This window comes from Cervus canadensis, chromosome 10 (genome assembly GCF_019320065.1).
Source record: "Cervus canadensis isolate Bull #8, Minnesota chromosome 10, ASM1932006v1, whole genome shotgun sequence".
Lineage (NCBI taxonomy): Eukaryota > Metazoa > Chordata > Mammalia > Artiodactyla > Cervidae > Cervus > Cervus canadensis.
In genome coordinates, this window is record NC_057395.1 from 4,202,284 (window position 1) to 4,222,065 (window position 19,782).

Here is a 19,782-nt window from a genome sequence, read left to right on the forward strand (position 1 = left end):
TTTCTTAGTTTTTCCGACGTCACAGCAGCTGATGAAGCTGTTTGAGCATGGTGCCTATATCTATACTGGCTGTGGTTTCTGTCATCAACAGAAGCAGCTGGGCGGCCTCCTCTAAGGCATCGAGATGAGATGATGTGTGTAATGCTGTGAGAGACCTACAACAGGACCTCTGCTGGCTCCATACGGAAATGTACTCAGCTCCAAGATGAGAGAGTCCCAAATTTACCATCCGTTTCAAAGTAATATCTCTTGAAGACTGTGATTATCACTGACACTATTAACAGGGGAAATAAGACCGGGAGATTTTTCTTTCTTATTTCTTATCTGGAGATTGCAGGAGAGGCAGAGGAGATCATCTAATGGAGGCAGATCTGAAACCATGGGCTAACTCTGTTTCATTCACTTTGCTCTTGTTATTTGGGGGCATGTGCCAAACTGAGTGTCCAAGAGGAGATTCAGGATGCATAAAAAAACATGTAAAATGTCAACAAAAATCAATAAGGCACAGTATATGCATTTACTACAATTTCAGAGCAAGCAGAACTTTTGTTAACTTCAGGAGAAAGATCTAGCAATTAACAGGTCTCAAAAGAAAAGTCTAGCAAGAGAACAATGAAGTGATCTCTCTTTAAACTCAAAGCACTCATTGCCCTTTGCTCTATGAAACCTGCAATTAAAAGCTTGACTGATGCTTCTAATTATACAGTCCTCATCCCCTCCCAAAAAATGATCTGACAAATCTGATGACTTCTTTAACCTTTTAATTCTGTCGGCAGCAGTGCAGTGAGAGAAAACCTGTCTCCTAGGGGCTCTGTCAAGTTCCACGCTCTGTGCTGTGTTCAGTTACTTAAGGGAGAAAAACGACTGTGTCATTTAGAAAGGGGGAGCACGTGTCTGTCTGCCACTCTCGATAAAGTCAAGCAACTTCAGAACCAGATGTTCCATGGGCTGGTAGCTTGCTAACCTTTGCGACGTCTCTAAAACAGGAGGGCGTGGGGAGTCCTACGACTAGGTTCATGTTGTTTTCAGCACCACTGAAAACACTGGCTTTGGAGTGAGCCCTCAAATCTGTGGCTTTTCACTAACATAGGGTCACTTGAGTGCCTATGGTCAAAATGGGCTGGTGCCTTCTTCCACAAGCCAATCAGATGACTTTCCACTGGACAGAAATGTCTTAGGTCCACTGTCCCCCTTCGCTTTCTACAAGTGAGCTTCTGGGTACAGTGCAGTCCACTGGGTCTCAGCAGGACAAGTGCTCTGATTTTATAGGGTCAGCCCTCAACTGTTCTAGGCTGTCATACATGCTGGCAAAATGCAGGAGAACTTAGATTTGGGGGAAAAAAATACAGGTACCAAGATAATGAGGCTACTTTCGGTGGTAGTGGTAGGGCGGGTAAGACAGCCTATATATCTTAAAGATTCCAAATACATAATAGCAAAAAAAAAAAAAAAAAAAAAAAAGGCAAAAATTCCATCTGTAAATGTATCCAACCTGTAATTTAGCTTGCCACTATTTATTGTCTCCACTTTCAGAGTGTCAGAGATTGCTAATAGAAATGAAAGGAGTTGAATTTCTCTTATTACGGTGAGGCTGTCTTCCTGCCATTGGAATAGATAAATGATTGACTGGGGAAAGGTTTCTCAAAGTAATTTCCTCCTACAGACAGGATCTAAGGAAAGCACAGAGCCCTGTCACCGAGCAGATTTTGGTACCCATTTATTACACTTGTCATTTCGATTGAAAGGATATCTTAACTCAGGTGTTCTACCTTTTCTCTAGGGTGCAAGGGAATTTTGAGAGAACTAGACGAATTCTTGCTGTGCACCAAAAAGACAGCGAGAGAGAAGAAAGGAAGGGAAAAAGCAGAGGCACTAGCACTTTTAAAAGCACATGCAATGATGCCAAGGCCTCTTGTTTTCTGCTGCTTCTTTGAAAGAGCAGCAACGGCCACTTTATTTCAACTGAAGGAAGCATAATTTAAGATAACTTGTGTGGCACGAGAAGATGTCAGCTTATGGAAAACCTGTTTATAAATTCCTCTTCAGCTGTAGGAAGATCTTAGTGCAGCCAGTTTTCTTCTCTGTATCTTATAAGCAGGATTTAAACTACTCCATGAGTAAAACTCTGGAGCATCAGAATTAATACGATGATGCACAACCCCCAAGGTCGGGTTCATTTATTTAAAACTGGCATGGAGAGATCGTTCATTCAAGGCTCCCGAGGTTGAGGGAAGGCTAGGACTTCAGAGTTGGCAAAATCTCACTCCTGAGATGAGACCGGAAGAGTACCCAGAGCAGGATGTCACTCAGTCACGTCTGACTCTGCGACCCTGTGGACTGGACCTGCCAGGCTCCTCTGTCCATGGGATTCTCCAGGCAAGAACACTGGAGTGGGTTGCCATTTCCTACTCCAGCAGATCTTCCTGACCCAGGGATCGAACCTGCATCTCTTGTGTCTTCTGCACTGGCAGGTGGATTCTTTACCACTGAGCCACCTGGGGAGGATGATAAGATGCAGCTAATAACCCAGGAGGCCTCTGGCACAGGTTCCCACATATCTGAGCGTTTGGGCATCACGTGGACATGACTAAAATATCACAATCAAAACTCAGTCCTCTCCCTGCACATGTTTTAAAAGTCAAGAGCCCACCCCCATATTTCAGATCAGATACAATGAAAACAAATGAGGATATAATGGCTACATCCAGACTGTGCTCACCAACATCCCTGAAAATATGGCCAATTCCTTTGTCAAGGGTTTTGGCAGGAGCATGTTGGAACATCATAAACACAGCTGGAATATTCTTAAACAAGCAGAAAGTTACCTTAAATGGCAGTGAAGATCTGACTGCAGTTCATGGGAAAGAAGAATGAAATCAACCCCTTCATTGTCTCTGAGTTACAGATATCGTGTTGCCACCGTGTAGCAAACCTGGCAGACCATACCCAAGTCATTCAATCTGACCGTGGGATTGCGGGTGAGAACGTGTGTATTTTAGGAAACGGACATGCTCAGGTCTCACTGTCCAGTAGATGTGTTGGTGTAGGAGTCTGAGGCTTTGCTTCTGAGAGCAGACGTCTTGTTTTACCTGCCACGGGTGGGCTCGTGGAATCCGGCCTGCTTCTCAGGGAAGGCTCACGTGGGGGGCCTGAGAGGCAGATCTGCCATTGCAGAAAGATCTGAATCTCACGAAGGGCTGAAAAGCATTTCAAACCAGGCTTTCCAAAATGGCAGAATGGGTTACTGCCCCCAAAGGAGAAGATGCATGTTTAGGTGTGGGCAAATGGAGTAAAGTGGGCAAAGTCTTGATGTCTGTTGAGTCATTTCAACAGGCCTAGCAGGTGCTGTCCATGTATAGACATGACAGTTTCCCTGGGGGTGAGGGCAGGATGGGCGGTCCTGTCTTAAAACACGGCACAAATCTGGGTGCTGGTGAATAACTACGGGGCTTTTAAAACAGTCTTTCTTGCCTATATGGAGATCATGTTTTTTTTTTTTTAAAACAGTGATTCTAACTGAAAGTATAGTAGGACCTGATAAGTGTGAGTTCTGGCAGCTACTCTCATTTGGGGCAGGGTTACTGAATCAACAAGCCTGGAGGAACCGCAGCGTAACACCTGCCAGGTAGGAATGTCAACTACTGACATGGCAGAGAAGGAAAGACATCAGATGCCTGTTAGAGACCCAGGGCTGCTAACTGGAAGTGTGCACAACTCAAGGGCATCTCTCCCCCATCATAATCATGTGGTTCGATTTAAATCCTTTCCTACTGACTAGTTTATACCCTGGTCTAGTATTAAAAGGTGCTTTTCAGAGCAGCCAATCTCTCATTTCACTTCATTTTTATTTATTCTGTAAACAGCTGAGCCAGCAACAGGCATGGAGACCAGAAATGCTGAGTGTTCCTGCTTGGGAGTGCCACTGATGGGAGATACTTATTAATATTTGATTGAAAACTGCAATTCTTTAATGAAAGCAAAATAGTAGCATGAAAGAGAATTGTTCTTTCAACAAATACACTGATTCAGGAGCAGTCCCCAGTACCCAGGAGTCCCTGGATACTGCTAATTGAAAAATGCACCACGGTCTGTCTTTATATTTCAGAACAAATGACTATAAATGAGTATTTTCTTTTTGCCATAGGGGATTCTCATCAGTTTGCTAGAAATTCAGAAATTACTTTTCTGTTGGAAAAAAAGGGGGCAAGGAAGAGGATTCTACTCTTTACATTAAACCAGCGTTTGCATAAAATACTGAAGAACTGAAGAAAGTGTAACTTGTTTCAGAAATAGGCTGCTTCCGGTGTCAAGTGCTGGTTCATCAACCGAATGGCAGGCTGAACTGGCCAATTTTTCTCATCAAGTACGGTGTCCTGATGCTCTTTTCTGTGAAAGTTTTGGCTGCTTTAAAATCTCAACTGCAGAAGTATCTAATATATGCTTGAGGATCTCTAGACACCAGTGCTGTTCGCATCACTGCCCCCACTGGAGAGGTGGAGAAACTGAGTCAGAGACTCAAGTTTGTAAATCAGTAGAGGGAGAACAGAAGTCCAGCATGCCTACTTCATAGTCAAGGCCTCCATCACACCCTATGAATGGTCTGCTTCCTCAAAAATGTAGAAGCATTCCCTGGTCATCCAGTAGTTAGGGCCCTGTGCTTTCACTGCCAAGGGACCGGGTTTGATTCCTGATCGGGGAACTAAGATCCTGCACGCTGCAGTGCAGCCAAAAAAAAAAGAAGAAGAAGATAATAAAAACGCAGAAGCTAACTATGCCCTATTAGAGGAGAAGGGCACATATTTTGACTGCTGCCATCTTCATGGGGGAAACTGAGGACAAAGATAGGAAAAGGAGTGGACAGCACCCCATGAGTTACTCTGGAGAAGTTCTAGGTCTGGGCCCCAGGGTCATCGGCCTCCAAGGCACTATACAGTTCACTGTGACTGTCTGTTCCTTGCCCATGCTGTACGCCTGAGCAAATGAAAAATGCAAAGGTAACACGGAAACGTGAGTGAGAGTTGTAATGGGGGAGAATGGTGGTTCTTAAGACTAAACTGGCAGCAGAAAAGGGTTCACGAAAATACTCTCGTCTTTCTTGCCTATTTAATTCAGCCATGCCGTATTTCCCCCAGGCGTTCGCTCTCCTGGACTGTGTGCCTATCTGCCTCTCCCGGCTGCAGCAGGACTGGATGATCCGATGTGATGGCCAGCTCTCCTGGCGTGGGGCTGCTGGGGTGCTGCAGAGGGATCCGGACGCAAACCCTGGCAGCCTTCTGCTTGCGAGGCTGTCCGGGTCCCCAGCACAAGGAGCCAGCTGGGGTGATGCTGGTGGAGGCACATGTGCTAAGTGCCGGATTAGCTCAAGGCATTGGGTCTGCTACACAGGGACCCACTTGACATGATGTCTTGCTCAGCTTTTACACGCCCATCTTTTCAGGGAGTGTTAAGCATCGTTTCCAGGCCGCCGCCTCCTCTCTCTCTCTCTCTCTTTTAAAGCCACTTTCAGAAGGAAATGTAGGGATCACAAGCTCGGAGTTATTCCTCCTCCTCTCCTAGTTTTCCTCGACACTCTCTTTGTTTTGGGGCTCTGGGGGTGGAGGCAGGTGGAAAGCTTTTGTTCCCTGTGCCATTCAGCAGCTGACATCGGGAAGTTTTATGTCTAAAAGTCAAAGGAACACATGTTCTTCCTCCCAGGGTGCAGAGTTTAGGGAAGACTAGGGAGATGAGTGAACACTAGTGCCTTGATGCTCAAGGCCCAAACTCTTCTTTCAACATGGGGCTCAGGACAGGGGCAGGCAGTGTAGTCCTAGAACCAGAGGTGGGGGGCCGAGAGACATTTCTAATTATTCCTGTGGAACTTGCCTTGGAAACTTCATTAATTGAATGAAATCCTCTCTGTGTTGCCAAAACAGCTTTCTTATGAGAATGGACAAATGTGTTTTACACGTATGGCTTCCTCTGGGCCTCGCTGAGCCGACTTAGGGAACTTAGTCAGAGGACCAGGGACCCGGTGACAAGCCTTATGAGTGGTTTAAGGAAGGAAGTGTATGGCCTTGTCAAAGGGGGAGGTAAGTGTGGAAACAGAACAGTCATCTCCAACCACCTTGCATCGCTGTTGGTGAAAATGCTGGTTTTCATCAGTGCTGGAAAGCCCAGTCTTTGCCTCTATCCTGGTGACAAAGAAGAACCTGCAATCTGCTGGATGAAGTCATTTCTCTGTCATTTAATGGACTCCCTATGTTTAAGACTCCAGGAGGTTTGCTCTTTGCTCTAAAACCCTAACACAGGCTGGGTTACTCTGAGTCTGTATCTGCTCTATGCTATGCAGGATATTTTTTTTTTTCTTCTTGGTTTATTTCTCTGTGAAGAGGCCCAAACCCTCAACACCTCTTCCAGGAACAGGCAGAAAGTCAGAAAACTAAGATGCAAGTGGCACACATTCTCTCTTGCCCGCCAAGTGTCTCCCCCACCCGTTCCCAATCTCCTCTAATCTGAGACTGAAAAGCGATGTGTAATGCCAGGGCAGCCTGTAGGCCTCCTGTCTGACAGTGATAACCTGAGCTAATATGCTGGCACCAGGACCTTCTCAACTCGAGAAATAAGAGGTGATCATTCCCGCCACGGTGAAAAGTTCGGGCTGGCTAAGTTCATCCCGTGGGGCGTGTCTGGGGGCGACCTCCAGCCATGCGCGGGGCTGCGTCTACCTTGGCTGGGACGCGGGGCTCCAATTAGCGCGGAAGGGCAGAGACGCTGCAGACAGCACGCTCACCTCGGCTCAGCCCGTCGGGCCCCCGGAGGATCCGGCATTCTTCTATCTGGCCAAACGGAGAAAACATCACCCGGATATCATTCTCGTTACATTTCTTCGAAACCATTCCTATGAACAATTTTCTGTCTTCCACGGCTAGGAGATAGAAATAATGAATGAGCTGAGGCCATTTCATCTTACCCCTTGCAGGCAACGCTTCATCACCACCTCCGACTGCCCCAAGGCTAACTCTTCAGACGCCCAGGCCACGCCTAGGCCACCTCTGTCCTCCCACCCGGCCCTTCCTCAGCGTCTCAGTTCCTATTCCGATGCCAGGAGTTTGTACACTAACAAAACATCTCCAAGGGACATGGAACACTGTTTTTAAGTCCTTTCCCTCCATTTTTAAGCAAACAGTAGTATGTTCACTAAAACGGTAAAGTTCTGGGTAACTGCTAAGTGATACCCTTACATAGAGGTATTTAGGGATACAAATGTTGTTTTGTGGTTGGGGGTGGTGGGGGATAGATATTCTCTTAACTTGAGTGACAGGGAAAGAGAATGGTCAGCAGAGGAAAAACAACAGAAACCGAGTGAAAAAGTAGGCAACAAAGCTTTTAACAAAGCGCTGACAGAAGAAAACATTCTCCTTCCCTGATTTCAAGCAGCTTCGTCCTCAGGGGTCCAGACGAGAACGGGAGAGAAGCGATGAGAATTTCTCCAGGGAGCTGGCTTCTGTTGGTAGCACTGGCTACCCAGCCCCAGCCAGGGCAGCACACGTGGTCTGCACCCTATGATTAAAGATGAAGGCAGCTGCAGCCAGGAGAATGTGGCTGCAGTTATTTAAGAATCTCGTGTGTCTGTGGGGCGGTCCATCTCAGAGTGAAATCCATCAACAGCAAAAGAAGTACAAGGAAGGAACAATACTATTCTGTCCATTTGGAGATACAATTTTTTTGGGGGGGGGTTGCTGCACACAGCATGTGGGATCTTACAGGAGACCTTAGTTCCCCAGCCAGGGATTGAACCCGTGCCCCTTGAAGTGGAAGTGCAGAATTACCACTAACTTAACCAGGGAAGACCAGGAGGTAGGATTCACGATGAACGGAAATGCATTTGGGTGTCAGGGCAACAACGCGCAAATTCTAACCTTGGAAGCTGACAGTGGGTAGAGATTAGGGAAGGTTTATTCCTGATGACCTGGGAAATTTTCCGCCTAAACCAATGTGCTTGAGCTCAGGATAACAGCGTATGCTCAGTCTCAAAGGCAGGACTATCATGGACTTCAACACAGCCTGCTGCAGGAGAGCGCAAAAGATAGTCCTAGAAGCCCTCAGGGAGAAGGCTTGCTTATTTCCCGTGTTTCACTTCATTTCTTAGAATAATAATAATAAAAATAATAATAAAAGATAGCCAGCTACAGCAGCACTTCAGAAAGTCCTAGCTTAAGGGATCCTTTTATATCTGTATTATAATCTCGTCATTGCTATTTAATTGGCTTTCATTCCTGTTTCTCTTACTCTTTCCCTGGACAGTAAGTATCTCATTATCCTCTAACTGGCAAGAGTGTATTTGAGACTTGCCAGGGCCAATTGCTTCAGGTACCGAAGTCAGACTCCGTGGTCTGTGTCTTCCGGGAGCTGGAACGGACGATCTGTTGATGTAATGGAGAGAGACTGGTTTCCTCTGAAGCTACGCCACCCTGGAGAGCGTGGCAGGAAGGGGGAAGTCTGGTCTGTGACGTCCACCCCAGTAGCTAAGGCCGCCTGTGGCCACTGAGCACTCTGAAAGCTGGCCAGTATGTGCGAGAAGGTGAATTCTTCCTGTGACATGATTTTCACTAACTTAAAAGCCCCATGTGACTGCTACATTGGACAGGGTGGCGCTGAGGGGCTAGGAGCTCACAGTCCTAGAATCCCAGGCTGGAAGTAACAGCCTTGAAAGACCATGTTGGGTGACTCTAAAGAGATGCGCGAGGCCCAGCAGGGGGAAGGGTCTGGCCAGGGGTCCTTCCACAAGGAGGCAGCCTGACCTGGACCAGGATCTGGTACCCTCCCTAGCCCAGGGTTCTGCTCTCTCCACCGTGTTTCTGGCGAGTCTGGAGGAGTCAGACAAGGCCAGGAGAGGAGGCCAGACTTGGGGACCCTGGTCCTCACTCCAGCACTGCCAGGAAGGCGATGGGTGACCTTGGGGGCTAAGCAGACCTCTCTGGAACTTAGTCTTATAGTCCACAGAATGAAGGTTTCAACTTGATTCTTTCTCTTTTTTTCTTTCCTTTCTCTCTCTCTCAAGTGATGGAGAGAAGGTAGCCCAGTTATATGGTTCACTGACTGAAGCACTTGGGTTTGGAGGCTCATAAACTTCAGAATCCCCTTCTGCCAGCCCCTCTCCACACTGGGTGCAGCTCCCAAGACAATGCAGAGAAAAGAGGGTTCCAAGGAATTCAGGCTGAAAAAACCACAAGTCCATAATCCCTGTGAATTATGAAATGTGCTCCAGGGTTTGAGAAAAGCTTGATATTAGATGTGGAATTGAAGTTGGACTTTAAGAAGCACCGGCAGGGTCTGGATGGACTGGTAGTAGGCTGGGGACATCACATATTAACTGGACAAGGCGCAGAGTCAGGGAAGAATAAGGGTGGCCCTTGGGGTACCCAGAGGCAGGCAGCCTTCCTGGAGCACTGTATGTATGATTTTCTGCTTCGCCAGCAGAGAAGGGGCTCAGTGCGGAAGGAAGGTCATCAGTGGTCCAGGGCCCCTGACCCTGTTGAGCCTTGTCGAGGAAGCAATGGGCATCACGGGCTCTGATTCTCGGGCTGAGGTCATGGAGAACCCCAGTTGCTTTGTGCAGATGAAGATTTTTTCATTTAAGAAATCCTTTTTTCTCCTGTCAGAGTAAGTGGACCCCCAGTCATCTAGTAGGAGCTGGTGAAGCACAGTAAGTCAAGGGCTGGGTTGGCCCAAGGATCCAAGCATTTCTAGAAGCATCAGAGAGGAGATGGTGTCTTGCCAATGGGAGCCTCTGAGCTCCAGTGTGAGGACCCCAGGGCCCCGTCAGCATGAGGCATTCCCCTGAACTGGAAGGGGAACAGACGGGACTGACGGAAATGGGACCAAGGAGGGAGGGACACTTAGGGAAGGAGGGAAACCGTCCCGACCCCTTCCCACCCTCACCTCTGGGACTCCCACCCTCAGGAAGCTGTGGCTGACATCTCGATGAGTAAAAAACTAATTTCTCTTTTATTTCTTCTTATCCAGAAGAATCCAGTTTTGGTTCTTTCAAACAAAAGCAAAGGATAAGTCCCAGTTGGTCCTTGGTTTCCCTGGTAGACCTATAATTATGGTATTTAACCAAACTACTTTTCAGGGTTTGAGTTCTGTTGGGGTGGGAGAATGCTAGAGTCACCTAAACGTGCAGCTCCTGAGGAAGTTCAAAAATGATTTCTTTCTATAAAAATATTAAAAAAAAAAAAAAGAAAACCACTTAAGAAATCCTGACTTCCTAGGCTCAATGGAAGGGTAAACTCTGACAAGCAGAGGGAGGAAACATAACTGTCACTTTTTTCAGTAATAAGTATTAGCTTAAAAGAAAATCTACACCATCCACATGCTACCAAAAGTGCTAACTTCCTTCCCCGTGCATGGATGTATGTGTACACATGTGGATGTGTGTGTAACATATGTGTGAGTGTGTGGTCATGTGTGTGTGCACAAGTGTGAGTGGACATATGTGAGGACACATGTGTGTACCTACATGTGTGAGTGGACATGTGGGTGCATGCATGTGTGAGTGGACATGTGTGTGTGGACACGTGTGTGCATGCATATAGGAATCTGAATGGCAGCAATCTCTTGAGCCAAAGCTGCTCTGTGGTTTTAACAGTTGGACCTTGTTTACTTTAGTGGCAAAATGGGAATACCTACAAATACCGAGCTTTCCTCTCCTTGAGTTCTCCTGGATCTTCCAGTGAAAATTTATTCCTGAAATTTACTCCTCAGATTCCCATTCTAGGGATTGCCGAACAGCTCTGTTAACACGTTAAATAAACATAATCATCCTGAATTCACTTAATTTTTTCATCAATGTTGGATGCATTTTCTGGTGGGCCTTGCCTAAGTATTCCCGAGCAGTTATGTAGGTCACTAATTTTTTTCCATTCACAAGAATGCCAGGTGCTTAAATAAACCTACCACATCCATAATGTTCTGCTAAGTGCTTTAAGGGAAACTAAAAAAAAAAAAAAAAAGATTTAAAAAATAAGGCCTTTGCCCTCAGGAGGAAAAGTCCATCTTCCTTTAGGATAACCAATGAATGAATGAGGGTAAACGCTTCATACGCCAGGGGCTGCACAGACAGGGTGGCCACGAATGTCGGCAGCCGCACTGAAAGTGGATTCACAGCAGCGACCACTGTCAGCTCCCCTTCCACAGTATAAATGAGAAGGGTTAGTATTACAGGTACGTGGGGACTTTTTTAAGTTCAGGGACTAGAAACTTTATTTTTAATGCACCCCCCACCCCCAATTGTAAGTATATGCTAACACCCTGGTGTACAACCTGTGAAAGTCACACCTGTATTCGGGGAGGCCTGAATTCATTAACAACTTTCCAATGTGTTGGTGCTAACATATGGCATTTAATTATGGCCTCTGAATCCCAGAATCTACTTTGAATTTCAAAATGATTTCTGCCTTTTCCAGTGCATCAGCAAGTGACTGCAGGGGGACACCCAGATCCCCATCTCTACAGGCCCCACCCTCCCCAGACGACAGCGTCCCCTCATACTGGCTCTCGTGAGCCTGGAACTGGATGCCCAGTCACTGGGGGTTTCAGAGGCCTTGAGGAAAGAGATGGGGGCTTAAGTGGCATTTCTGGATGCGAGACTCGGGGGACCCTTGATAGGCCGTGAGGCTGGAAGTTAAAGCAGAATGAACCAGACATTCTGTTCACAGAGTCAAAAAAGAATCCTTGAAGCTAGGAGCGTGACCTCACAAGTGCACACGGCTCCAGCCCTTGGCACCCCAAGCCCAGAACCAAAGGCAAGCACCATGACTTCCTCATTACCCACTGCTGGACTGACTTCAGACCCAGCAGCTGCCTTTAACTTTCAAGCCTGCACAGTTGGTTGCTCTTTCTGCATAGTGATGGAGGATTAAAAGCTGCAAACAGGCCCTCTGATGGGAGAGAAAATGAAAAAGAGTGTGTGGGTGTGTGAGTGTGGCTGGTCCCTGCAATAATCCATGCCTCCTCAAATGCTCTTCCGGTACCGTCCACTCAACTAGGTGCAAGGGAAAATCCACCACAAAAGGTGGATGCTGTTGAGACCCGGGCCTATGTCCAGTGTGTTCTCAAAATCCCTGATGTTTTATTACTGTTCCAGAGTAGGATCTTTTTTTTGGATGCCTGGTGCAGTAGAAGTGCAAGAACGTGAAGTACTGATGAAAATGCTGGGAGTCTGCATATATGTGTTGGAGGCTGCGGCTCACGCCAGAGCCACTGGAAGCAAAGGTTCCAGAAGGGTGGAGATCTCACAGGTTTGTTCCAGAAAACACTCAAGGGCAGGGAACACCCAAGAGCAGACTCACATTTCAAGGGGGGGTTTCCCTGGTGGCTCAGTGGTAAAGAAGCTGCCTGCAATGCAGGAGACCTGGGTTCGATCCCTGGGTCGGGAGGATCCCTGGACAATGAAAGGTCAACCCACTCCAGTCTTCTTGCCTGGGAAATCCCATGGACAGAGGAGCCTGGCGGGCTACAGTCCATGGGGTCATAAAGAGTCGGACACGACCTAGTGACTGAACAACAAACAACATGTCTGGGCTCACCACAGAGGTTCCCTTTGTCAAAATCCCTGAGTGGACAAAAGCTTAAAGGAGTGATTGCTTTTCTGGAATTCATTTGTCCATCACTAATGAATCTGTGATGAATCCTGCTCAGCAAATATGAAGTTGGAGAAATCTGAACACACTGCTAATGAAGACAGTAACTGTCTCACTATGATGAGTCCTTTGTGCCATCCATAAATGTCAGCAAACTCAGAAAAAAAAGTGCAATTAGAGCTCGTTATACTTCTTTCACAGCCACAGGAGCTATTTTGAGCATCTGAGCCCAAGAAATCTTGGTGCTCTCTGAGCTGCAGAAACTATGAAAAAGTGAAAGTGAAAGTCTCTCAGTCGTGTCTGACTCTGTGACCCCATGGACTGTAGCCTGCCAGGCTCCTCTGTCCATGGAATTCTCCAGGCAAGAGTATTGGAGTGGGTAGCCATTCCCTTCTCCAGGGGATCTTCCTAACCCAGGAATTGAACTGGGGTCTCCAGCATTGCAGGCGGATTCTCTACCAGCTGAGCTACCAGGGAAGCCCTGCAGAAACTACGCTTACCTGTCAAAAATGCCACGTGACATCAGAAAAGGCCTGCAGCTTGTAGCCCTGGCTTTGGGACATAATACCTTTCTCCTTCTTCCACTCAGGTCCAAGGAGAACCCTGAAGTCTGCTCATGACTATGCAAGGCGGGGGTCCACCCGAGCCTCTACGAAGAGCGCTTTAAAAGCCACCTTCGGTCCCTTTATACTATCTGACTTTTTGTTTCTTAACTGAAAATTCAGAAAATGAAGTTCAGTCTGCAAGCCAAGGGACCAACGGCCCAGAAAGGTTTGGGGGTTTTCCTTTGTGTGTTCAGACCCAAGCTTTGGCAGGAAGAGTCTAAGGCTGGAAGGGCCGGCCTCTGCTCTCCAGAGGCACCAGAGAAGCTGCCCCCAAGGGCTGGAGATATGTTGTCAGCGGAGCAGAGTGGATGCTCACCTCGCACCAGGTGTGACGCTAAGTTCTGCAGTGACAACTGCGGGACGACAGTGTGAGGTGGGCCTTACGGGCGCAGCACAGACTAGAAGACCACAGCCCCTCTTACAGCTGGAGACTGGGAGGCTGGGTGAGGTGAGAGGAACTTGCCCAAGGTCACAGCCAACAAGTGCAGGGACAGGGGTCAGGTCCGGGCTCCCTGAAAGAGGGTGCTTCTTGAGACATGGCATTTCTGGGTATTTGCTCCTCTTGGTAAAACAGCACCCAGTCCTGCTTGGCTTTTGAGACTCTGCAAAACAGGGTGTGCCCCCAAAAGTTGTATCCTGTTGCTGTGGTTCCAGACCCCAAGCAGACACCACCCTCAGTGTCCAGAGGAGTCAGAGGGCGGCGGGCTGTTCTGAACCTCCCCGCAGCACCCCACGGACAGTCAGGGTTTGCGCCTGCCCAGCAGAAAATGCAGAAGACACCTTCTCTCGTTCAATTCTTCAGGTATTTTGAGTCACACGTTTCCAACTCGGTTCTCTCTTTTGTCACGTTTATCACGACGGCCTAAGGCTCAAATGAAGCCTCTTCTGCAGACTTTGATCCCATGACCGGTGTCCTGACAGTCTGGATGATTATGGAGCCAAAGGACAGGGAGCATCTCCTGGTGGCTGGACATACCAGCATGACCTTCGCTGACGGAGTTCACCCCACAAATACCAGCTCCATCCCTCCCCTCTCCCAGGAGGAAGAGAACGGACTGCAGACATGCCCACCTGGAACACGTGGGCTCGGGGAGCCCGCCTTCTGCCTGGGCAGACGCACTTGGCTCAGGGCCTAAGGGCCAGGGAAGAATCGGGTGGAGACACCAGGCAACCTTTTATACAAGCGCTCAGTCACTTACAGCACTATCCCAAATATCTAGGAAAAACGCTCAGCTCTGAGAGGCAGTTACCTTTATTCCTATTCTATGAATGAGATTAAAGTCCAGTCTCTCCATGACTGTTAAGATACTGAAACTAGAGACAACAAACATTGAGTTCCAGGAGGGAATGGACAGTGTCTTTTGCGTCCTTTTCTGCTTTTAAAAATTCACTGCTGCAGCCCCAGCCCCTGGCAACCTGCCTGGCACAGAGTAACTGATGAAGAATTGTCAAACAAAGGACGAAGCGACTGGACTAAGATCCCACAAGAAAGCAGTGGCGGGTTTTAGACCCTCTGACATCCAACGCCACGACTGAGATAAAGAACTGTAGGGAAAAGGGAATCAGGCCCGCAGAGAAGGGTGCGGCTGGTCAGGATGGTGGTGAAGCACCAGTGTTTACTCCCCGCCAGGCGAACCAGTGCCAGCAGCAACCCCATACGGCAGGGAACTTCCTTCAAAACTTTCCAGTCGATGGGGCCAGAAAATGGGATGCGCTACAATCAGCAAAAACACACCTCTTGGAGAGGCAGAGCCTCATCATAATTTACACATACGGATATGCAGATCTCCGAGTGCGTGGCTTCTGCCCCATGACTAATTAATGAGGTGCAGAGCTGCCTGGAGGCCGGAAACCACGCTGATTCTGTCAGTCTTGTGGGATGGGGGTGCTGGGCTCCAGGAAGGCAGGAGATTCCTCTAACATACGTTCAGTCAATCCCAAGAACAAAACCGGGAGAGACGGTCTGCACAAGTGGAAGCAGAAACTCTAGAGAGAAATGTGCCCGTCAACCCTCTGGTGTCACGGAGAGGCAAGTCAATTATTCCATGGACCTCACCAAATGCATACATTTTTTTTTTTTTTTGTACTTAAGTGTGTGTTTATTAACCAGCAGACTGAATTCTGAATGAATATAGATGCAAATGCATGGGTACAACCTAGAGAAAAGTGCAATGAGACACTCTCAAAGCCAGAGGACCAAAGGAAAGGGGGAACAAAAGTCAGCCTAAGTCCTGGTGGGTGAGGCCCTCCTCACCTGGCTTCTCTGCCTGGTGTAAGGTCATCCCTCCCCCTCGGGCGCCTGTGCGGCTGTCAGAGGAGGTAGACAAGAGCCAAAGGCCACAGGGTCACCATACCGATCACATCCCAAACAGAGGGACACGGAAAACCGCTTCTTGTAGCATCTTCACAGGTCTTTACACCAGATACAGGAGGGACGGGACTGAAGCTCACGTTTATCCAGAGGTGCCCACCCTGATGGAAGCTCCTGGAACACATCTCTCCGCCTTCCCCAGAGAAACAGCTAGCTCCTCCCTGCACCCTCTCCCGCCGCCAGCCTCACTTCTGTGCTTAAGAAAACAGACATTAATAGGAGACAATCGGTCACCACCTACCGTTTGATTTTTCACTATCTGCAGGTTTCATCTGAATGGGATGATGCATCTAAAAACAGAAAAGTGAGAAGGTAAGGCAGACTGAACAACAGTTCAACAGTCTCAGAAACCCCATGCTGTTCAACAAGACGACGGATACTGCTATAAGGGCATTTAAATCATAACGAGACCTCTCTCAGTTAACAGGAACTATTGTATATTACATGCAAGCATGTATTTGATGTTCAGCAACAGGACGCTTTTAAGCCCCAAGGCTCTGTGACGTGGTACCTTAACACGTGAGCTTTGCAGTCAGGCTCAAATTCATAACCTGGTCCTACCAGTCAGTGTGGTTTCTGCCTGGATCTGACAGGGGGCTCTGGCTCTGCCGTTCACTACAGCGGCGTGACCCTGGGCAGGCGTCTTCTCTGAGCCTTAGTCTCCTCATCTGTAAGATGGAGGTGACATCTATACAGTAGGGCCGGAGAGAATTACCAAGAGAAGATGCATGTGATGTGCTTAACAAATGAGGCATAGGAAAAAACAGCTATCATTATTTTGTATTATTACAAATGATTACAGATGGTCCATTTTTCTCCTGGTCATTCTACATCTGCTGCATGGCTGTTTCTTGGGTTTTAGAGTTCTGAGTAATTTGCAGGTTGACCCACTGATTGATTTAGGTGTCATAATCTCATTTTTATTAAGCATGAAGTATGAGACAGGAATGCAGAGGCAGTGAACGAATGGACAGAAGGCGAGAGGGAGGGAGGAAAGAATGAGGGAGGGGCTGACAATCACATTTAGTGAGCACGTAGGTGGAGAAAGCACCTGGGACGACATGGTACCAAGATCCTGCATCTTGGAGGAACAAGATGCTCCGTGCTCTTTAAATGATGCCAATCACACTCCTGTGCGTGATCTGCAGAGTTGACTCCAAGCACAGAAAGCTGCCACCACTTCCAATTAAAATAAATTCCTCAAATGACTTTCACGGGTTCTCTCGCTTCATATTTCATCCTACCCCAAGGACTGTCGACGCCACGGGGTAGATGGAATCAGTGGCTGTGCAAATGCTTTTATTATAATGGGTCCCATTCTCTCTGAACCTTTAATTTCCCCAGTGGACTTCCCTCACTTGCCAGCCACAGCTCTGGGTTTTATCTAATTTAAATGAAAGGGGAATGCTACTTGGCTCTGGCACCGAAATGATGGGAAGTGATTATCGGGCGGTCGAGACCACGTGCACCTAATGCCTGCCAGGGTCTTCCAGACACTAGAGGAAGAGGACGAGAGAGCAGTACTGGGGGATGAGAAGCTAAATAATTCAGAGCTGCTTCGTTTACGCTCCGAGGCAAGATGCTCTTACACACAGAACACAGGCCTTGAGGTGTGGCGTCTACTTGTATTCCCACTCCACTCATTAATACATTCAATTTGTAGAGAAGAGACCAGCATGAGAGTAGAATGCTTAGGGGTCAGTAAGCAGACTTGTCTTTTCAGAAAAGGGGCTGAAAGTGGGAGTCCAGGGGAGCAGGCACTTCACTCTGCCTGGTGAGGGCGGTGGGGGTGTCGTGGCAAAGGGCCCATCTGCTTTGAGTCCTAAAGGCTGGCGGACTTGCCAGCAGAGGAGGGGGCAGTCTGAAACCAGCGGACTGTCCCACACAAAGACGTGGTGGTGTGGGAGGGCGCCCGACCCTCCTGGAGGCAGTATACAGTGTGAGTGCGTGTGTCGGGGGTGCCCGGGCAGCCGGTGTCCAGGCTGTTGACGATCTCGCAGATGAAGGAGTTCCAATTTCACCTAAAAGTCAGCGATCAGGTGTAGAATGTTTAAGCAGCAAAGCCATGAGTTCTCATTTGCTTTCTCGAAAAGTCACCTTTGGCTGCAGCGTTGGAGGGAGGAGACTCAGGGAGGCAAGGGGGACAGTTCAGAGGCGACTGACCACCAAGAGCCCCCGGGAGCTGGTGAAGGTCTGAACCTCAGAGGTAACTGGCTGGTGGTGGCAGAACCCCAGGCCTGGACAACTGAACGTACAGCGGGGCCCCGGCCCGTTCACCTCACCTCTGTGTCCTGCATATAAGGCTGTGCCCTACAAGTAACGGCCTAAACAGGGAAAGCTCGAGAAAGCAGTCCGGGGAGCGGGTGGGCAGAGGCTGAGGGGCACAGGTCAGGACGCCCTGCGTTTGGTGTGAAGCTGGAAACGCGGGTCTCAGGCTACCAGGACAGCTCTGGGAGCGGGCTGATGCCACAGGTGTGGCTGAAACTGTCCAGAGAAGGAACTCAGTGAAGGGAGACGACAGCCAAGGGCAGAACCACGGAACAGCCGGGAAGAGGAGTCAGTCAGAGGGACAGAGCAAGGGCCAACCCAGAGAAGCAGGAACAGAACCGCAGGCCCCACAGGCGTCATGCAGGGAGAGTTTCAAGAACAAGCTGGTGGTCAGAGCAAGTGCTGTTAGATGCTACGATGAAAGTGCCCCATGGTCCTTCTGCATCTGGCAATACAGATTTAAAAAAAAAAATTATCAAAACAGCTTCTGTGGGGGTACTGGGGGCCAGAATGCCAACCTGCAGGTAGTGGGAGGGTAACAGGAAAGGTAATTGTTGATATGACAGACGCAGATAATTACTTTGAGATTTGTTCTAAGAGGCGGCAGGGAGGAAGACAGGAGGCTTGGTGGATGATGAGGGTGGAGTCTTTCCAGATAGGAAACACATGTACAAGTCAATGAGCTGAAAAGACTCAAGATGAATTTCACAGGTTAAAAGTAAGAGTACCACCATTATATACAGGACGCAAAAATTCTATGAATAGGACTCTTGCCTTCAAGACACTGTCAACCCATCATAGTTGGCATGACATGTACATGGTTGACTGACATGCACATAAGTAAAGGAGAAAGCTGGTGATGAGGATCAGAAAAGTATTACAGAGAGAGTGCTGTGAGTCCTCAGATCCATCAGCGACATGCAGAGGTCTGGATGAGGAAATCTAGGAGCTGCAAGGACAGAATCATTTGACTAAAGCTGCCAAGGGCCCTGGGAATCATCTCGTCCAATGCTCTCAATGTCTGAAGGGAACAAGGGACTCCACTAAGGACACATAGCTGGTTAATGACACAGTTGGGATCAGAAATCAGAGTTCCCTACTCTTCAACCAGGGCTGATTCCCACAAACTGCATGACTGCCCCCACAAATGCCCAACATGGTGTTTGGACTCCTGAGCCTACGAGGAGGAACCGCAGGTGCCAGAGAGATGCTTACTTGGAGGCACCAGCAATAGCCCCTTGGGGGAAAATGGTCCTCCTCTGCCTTCCCACCACACTTTATCAACAGAACTTCACCATGGGTATTGTGCAAAGACTTGACTCTGGGTTTTTCTGCTGTTGCTGAGAACTGACTCTGATTCTGATCTAAAACTATCCAGAAGACTCAGGAATGTATCAGTGGGAGCAATAAAACAGCTGTGGCCACTCTGGCCTTGAATTTGGTTTTTTTGAACTTGAACTCCTGGATCCAGAGAGGAGAAGGAGAGATCTCCTCATGGAGATCTGGATTGTCAGACCAAGGTGATTCTGAACGGCTGGTCACCCTACTCCAGGGATGTTCTGAAACCAACCGTGATAATGTATGTAAAGCACCTTGGCCTTCTTGGAGAGAGGTGTTCAATCAGGACTGTATTAGGAATGGCTCATTATCACGAACAGTTCATTTGAGTTACAAATTCCTGATCAGATACAGGATGTAAATGTCAAGGAAGACAAAAAAAAAAAAATGGTTAGGAGGAGTCATTCTCATAATGTTATGTCACTTCCTCAAAGTCTTATGATTCCAAGCACTTTGCGAGAACTTGTTGAGTGGAGCAGGGAAGTTCCTGGAAAGGAGGGGACATTCCAGTTTAAGTTTCAATATAATATAATATTATAATATAGGGCGATTCCTCCCCTCTAACAGGAAATGGTGT

General features: G+C 48.1%; 1 protein-coding gene across 15 annotated transcripts in view; it reads right to left on the minus strand.

Moving 5' to 3' along the window:
• Positions 1 to 19,782, minus strand: part of CELF2 (CUGBP Elav-like family member 2) — a 547,972-nt gene that overhangs the window by 55,072 nt on the left and 473,118 nt on the right. For all 15 annotated transcript variants that reach the window (XM_043479735.1, XM_043479741.1, XM_043479734.1 and 12 more), the window contains 2 exons: positions 15,841 to 15,889; positions 6,770 to 6,904 (listed from right to left, as the gene is read on the minus strand). In XM_043479735.1, the coding sequence (XP_043335670.1) occupies positions 6,770 to 6,904; positions 15,841 to 15,889 (184 nt within the window). The remainder of the gene's footprint in view (positions 1 to 6,769; positions 6,905 to 15,840; positions 15,890 to 19,782) is intronic.